Below are 4,964 nucleotides of genomic sequence, written 5' to 3' on the forward strand. Positions count from 1 at the left end.
CATATATATGACGGTCTTCTTTCAGTTTCCGTCTACCAAATCCACTCACAAGGCTTTGGTCGGCCCGAGGCTATAGAAGACACTTGCCCAAGGTGCCACGCAGTGGGACTGAACCCGGAACCATGTGGTTGGTAAGCAAGCTACTTACCACACAGCCACTCATGTGCATTATATTCTATTCATCTTTTCCATTCATTTTGTGTTTTTGTCCCCTCTGTGTAAGGCCTTCATGGCTGATTTCATGAAATAAAGAAACTTGCTTCCGGTTTGACGACATCACTTGTTTATTTTTTCTGTGTGTTGTGAGTTATCATTTTTGTTGTTGAAACTGTGATTTGTTGTAAATTATTGTTGAAAATTGTTATTTTGAATTGTTGCTTGTTTGCAGGCATTGTGGTGAATAACTGGTGGTGATTTGCTCTAAAAAGAGTCATACATTTTGAGCCCATTAGATTTAGCTGTCAGCTAAGTTTAGATAAGGCTAGGATAGAAGGGAACCTGCTTAAGGCTTCAGAAGAGGCGTTGAGATTGGGCTCTGCATCCCAAATTTTGGCAGTGAGAACGACCTTGGACCGTCACCTCAAAGCCAAACATGAGGGGTGCAGGGTTCGGGCTAAAGTATGTGCATTGGGTTGCAAGGGAATTAATATTTCCAGGTGGGCCCATTCGGTAGAGACCCAGCATGGCAACGATGCCATAATTAGTTCTTTGATTGACAAAAATGGACGTTTGGTCAAAGGACAGGATGAGATGTGAGGCACTTTACAAACAATTTGCCGAGTTGTTCGGGAGGGGTGGGAAGCTAGACCATGGTGAGGCCCTATGGGACTTCCTGGCTGGTGGCCCACGTCTCTTGGTATGAGGGGCTGATCACAGCTGCGGAGGTGATTGAGGTGCTATCTGAGTACTCCGGGGACAAGTTTTAATGGTCTTGATGGTCTACCCTATGAGTTTTACAAAAGTATGCCAGACTTGTTCTGGCACCTACTGGCCAGGTTGAATTTAATATAAATAATGTTTAAAAACTAGTTCAAATTGCTATTTTGCTGTTTACACATAAACTTGTGTAGGTTGAACTCTGTAAAACACCAGTGATAGAAACTTTTGTTATTTCTTATGATAAATCCATCTAATAGGAAAATTCTTCATAGACATTTAAAATACTAGTCTTGTTCCCCATTTTACTATGTAAGGACCATGCGATCAGGAGATGGTGACGAGGAATGGCTCCTTTAGTACATCGTGCGATCAATACAAAAAAAAAATATATATGAGAATAGGATAAATGAGTATAAATGCCAAAAGGAAAAGAGACAACCGGTTTGGAAAATTTTATTGATATAACATGTCTGTGTGTGTGTGAGTGTGACGTATCATCATCATCATCATCATCATCGTTAGACAGGCTGTCATGTATACAAATGTGTGTGTGAGAAATAGAGTAGAGAGAGTCTATCAGGATGTTAAAAGAAAGTCGTATTCAAGGTACACAGTTTTGGCTTCCATTAGTGACTAATCAATCAGATATTGCAGTGACCATAATGACTCTCCATTATGAATAAGTTTGGGTCAGATATTGCAGTGATAGGGCTTTTATCCTGTATGAATGTGCTTGTGTTTACTCAAACTTTGAGAGAATGATTTATCACAGTGATATGGTTTCTCAACTGCATGGAGACCGTCGTGTTGGGTTAAGCAACGGACATTAGACAGTGCTTTACCACACACATCACACAAGTAACATTGATCTCCTGTATGAGAATTTTTATGAGAAGTTAGAGAAGTCTTACCACAGATATCACAAGGATATGACTTTTTTTCCTGTATGAGTGCATTTGTGTATAGTTAAATCATTGAGAGAATGATTTCTCAGATATCCCAGTGATATGGCTTCCCTCCCGTATGAATAAGTTTATGTTTAGTTAAGTCACCATTTTCAGAGAATGGCCCATTAGAAATTGCTGTGATATTAACATTGATTTTTTACCCTGTATGAACACGTTTGTGTACAGTTAAGCCACTACGCTGAGAGAATGATTTATCACAAATATCACAATGATATTGTTTCTCAACTGCATGCAGATCCTTGTGATGGGATAAGCAAAGGGCATTGGACAACGATTTACCACACACATCACACAGGTGTTTGTCTTTTGTGTGAGTATGCTTATGATAATTCAGAATTTTTCTATTGGAGAAAAACTTGCCACAGACGTTACAATGATATGGTTTCTCACCAGTATGAACACGTATGTGTATAGTTAAACTGCTTCTATCAAAGAAGGATTTACCACAGACATCACAGTGATATGGTTTTTCTCCTGTATGAATATATTTGTGCTTAATCAGGTGACTTCCTTCATAAAAAGATTCCCCACAGATATTGCAATCATATGGTTTTTCTCCTGTGTGAATACGTTTGTGTTTATTTAGATAAAATTGTTGAGAGAAGGATTTACCACAGATATCACAATGATATGGCTTCTCTCCTGTATGAGTGTATTTGTGCCTTCTTAAGTCACTACTTTGAGAGAAGGATTTACCACAGATATCACAATGATATGGTTTCTCTTCTGTATGAGTATATTTGTGTCTACTTAAGTCACATCTTTGAAAGAATGATTTACCACAGATATCACAATGATATGGCTTCTCACCTGTATGAGTACGTTTGTGTTTAGTTAACTGCTCATTTTGAAAGAATGATTTACCACAGATATCACAGTGATATGGCTTCTCTCCTGTATGAATATATTTGTGTTTAGTTAAACAAAATTTCTGAGAGAAAGATTTCTCACAGATGTCACATTGATAAGGCTTCTCTCCTGTATGGACATATTTGTGTCTTTTTAAGTCATTACTTTTAAAGAATGATTTACCACAGATATCACAGTGATGTTGTTTCTCTCCTGCACGAATGTGCATGCATTTAGCAAAACTGTCACCGCTGGAGAACGGTTTATCAGAAAATGAATTTTCCATTGTATGAATAAGTTTATGTCGAGTTAAGGAACTATTAACAGCAAATGATTTATCACAGACATCACAGACATATGGCTTTTCCCCTGTATGAATGCGTATGTGGTAAGTTAATTTATCACTTTGATAAAATGATTTACCACAGACATCACAGTGATATGGCTTCTCTCCTGTATGAATGGCTTTGTGTTTAGCTAAGGCACCATTGTGAGAGAATGATTTACCACAGATATCACAGTGATATGGTTTCTCTCCTGTATGAACGGATTTATGCTTAGACAAGTTGCTACTGTGAGAGAATGATTTACCACAGATATCACAGCGATATGGTTTTTCCCCTGTATGTACAACTTTATGTTTCGTTAGGCTGCTACTTGTAGAAAATGATTTACCACAGATATCACAATGGTATGATTTTCTACCTTTCTCATTCTTTACATCATCAGAAAAGTCAATCTTCTGTATTTCACATTTAACCTCGTTCTCCATAATTTTCCTTTTCCTACAACAATATACAAACGATTCTCTTTTTGGTTTTATATTTTATTCCTCCCAAATATTCTTGATATTATATCTCCCTCAACTGTGACCTTTGGTGATATCAGAAGATGCTGCAAACTCTTTTATAAATTCTTCCAACTTCAAAATAAGTATGTGAAATGATTTTGTATATATTATATGAAATGGAAAAGAAAAATTAGACTCCAAAATCAGTTTGTAAACTTTTCAGGAATTGAAGAAGACAAATGCTGATATTCATCTCAGTTCTAAAGAGATATTAGCAGGAATTCACCATGGATTTATATAAGCAGTGTTGTTAGATATGCTCTCTATAAACATTTTCCTTTAGTCTTTCAAAGATGATTAATATTGACAAGGTATCTGATGGAAACAGTTCTTTGCTGTTTCTGATATTCTGAAACGATAGAGAAACAAGAATATAAGAATATTGAGGATACTTAGAATGCAGAGATACAACAGGGGAAATTTTACAACACATCTAAGAAGAAAAACTGAAGATGTAAAGATATCACTAGAATAATTGATCTTATTCTGTTTCTTTCCATTTTGAAAATATGCAGAAGTGTGGTTAGAAGCTTGCTTCCTAACCACATGGTTCCAAACGGCATAGATTACGATGATTAGGAAATTTTTTTCCGAGGAGTTTCGGATCAGGTAGACCAAATAAATTGGAACTACGTTTTGACTACAGCCTTCGAAATGATTGGGGTAGGTGGGGAGAAGGATTCATCTTTTTATGAAAAACAAGGTTTTCGAAACTCCTCTCCCTACCCGCTCGGAAATGGATTTGCCCCCACAAATTTCTTTATAATTGTAATCTATGCCATTTAAGAGGTATTTCAGTAAAAGATATATATTTTCCAGAAAATAATGAGGGCAAAAATGTAGGATCGAGTGAATTTTCCGAAACTCCCCTCTTCACCCACTCGGAAAAATTCTTTCACATATATACTCCGAATCTACAGCATCTAAGCAGTATTTGTTGAATTTTCGTTAAAAAAATATCAGAGTCGAGTGGGGTATACATCTGTAACTATGCCCGATTTGTTATATATGTGTATCGTATACATACGTATTGTCGGCATTCTTTCGGCTTGCCGTGTTATATATGTAAATGTATATATATATATCTTACCTGTTAATTGCTATATAAAACCAGTGTTTACAGTGAAATATCTTTAATTACATCAGGTGCCCTTGCAGCACCAGTGTGAGTCAGCTAGGAATAAAATGTGACAACAGAAATTTATAAAAATCGACTCGGAAACACAAAAGGCGAAATATTTCTCTGTATATAAGCTGCTAGATGAATGCGTATATTTATAGTTTAAAAAAAGAAAAAACGTTTAGATGAAATATAGAAATACGCAGCTAAATTTATCAGGAATCTCTTAAGTTATACTTGAAATGTAAAATTAGCGGAATTCTGGTATTTTCAATGACTACTAGCCATTGTACTGTTT

General features: G+C 36.2%; 1 protein-coding gene across 1 annotated transcript; it reads right to left on the reverse strand.

The window, feature by feature from the left end:
- Nucleotides 1–1,323: 1,323 nt before the first annotated feature.
- LOC128251243 (zinc finger protein 271-like) lies at nucleotides 1,324–4,862 on the reverse strand. The gene is made up of 2 exons (XM_052977971.1): nucleotides 4,637–4,862; nucleotides 1,324–3,895 (listed from the first exon to the last, which is right to left on the reverse strand). The coding sequence occupies exon 2, from the start codon at nucleotides 3,466–3,468 to the stop codon at nucleotides 1,984–1,986; it is 1,485 nt and encodes a 494-aa protein (XP_052833931.1). The 5' UTR covers nucleotides 3,469–3,895; nucleotides 4,637–4,862; the 3' UTR covers nucleotides 1,324–1,983.
- Between the last annotated feature and the right edge of the window lie 102 nt (nucleotides 4,863–4,964).

This window comes from Octopus bimaculoides, chromosome 29, assembly GCF_001194135.2.
Source record: "Octopus bimaculoides isolate UCB-OBI-ISO-001 chromosome 29, ASM119413v2, whole genome shotgun sequence".
Classification (NCBI taxonomy): domain Eukaryota; kingdom Metazoa; phylum Mollusca; class Cephalopoda; order Octopoda; family Octopodidae; genus Octopus; species Octopus bimaculoides.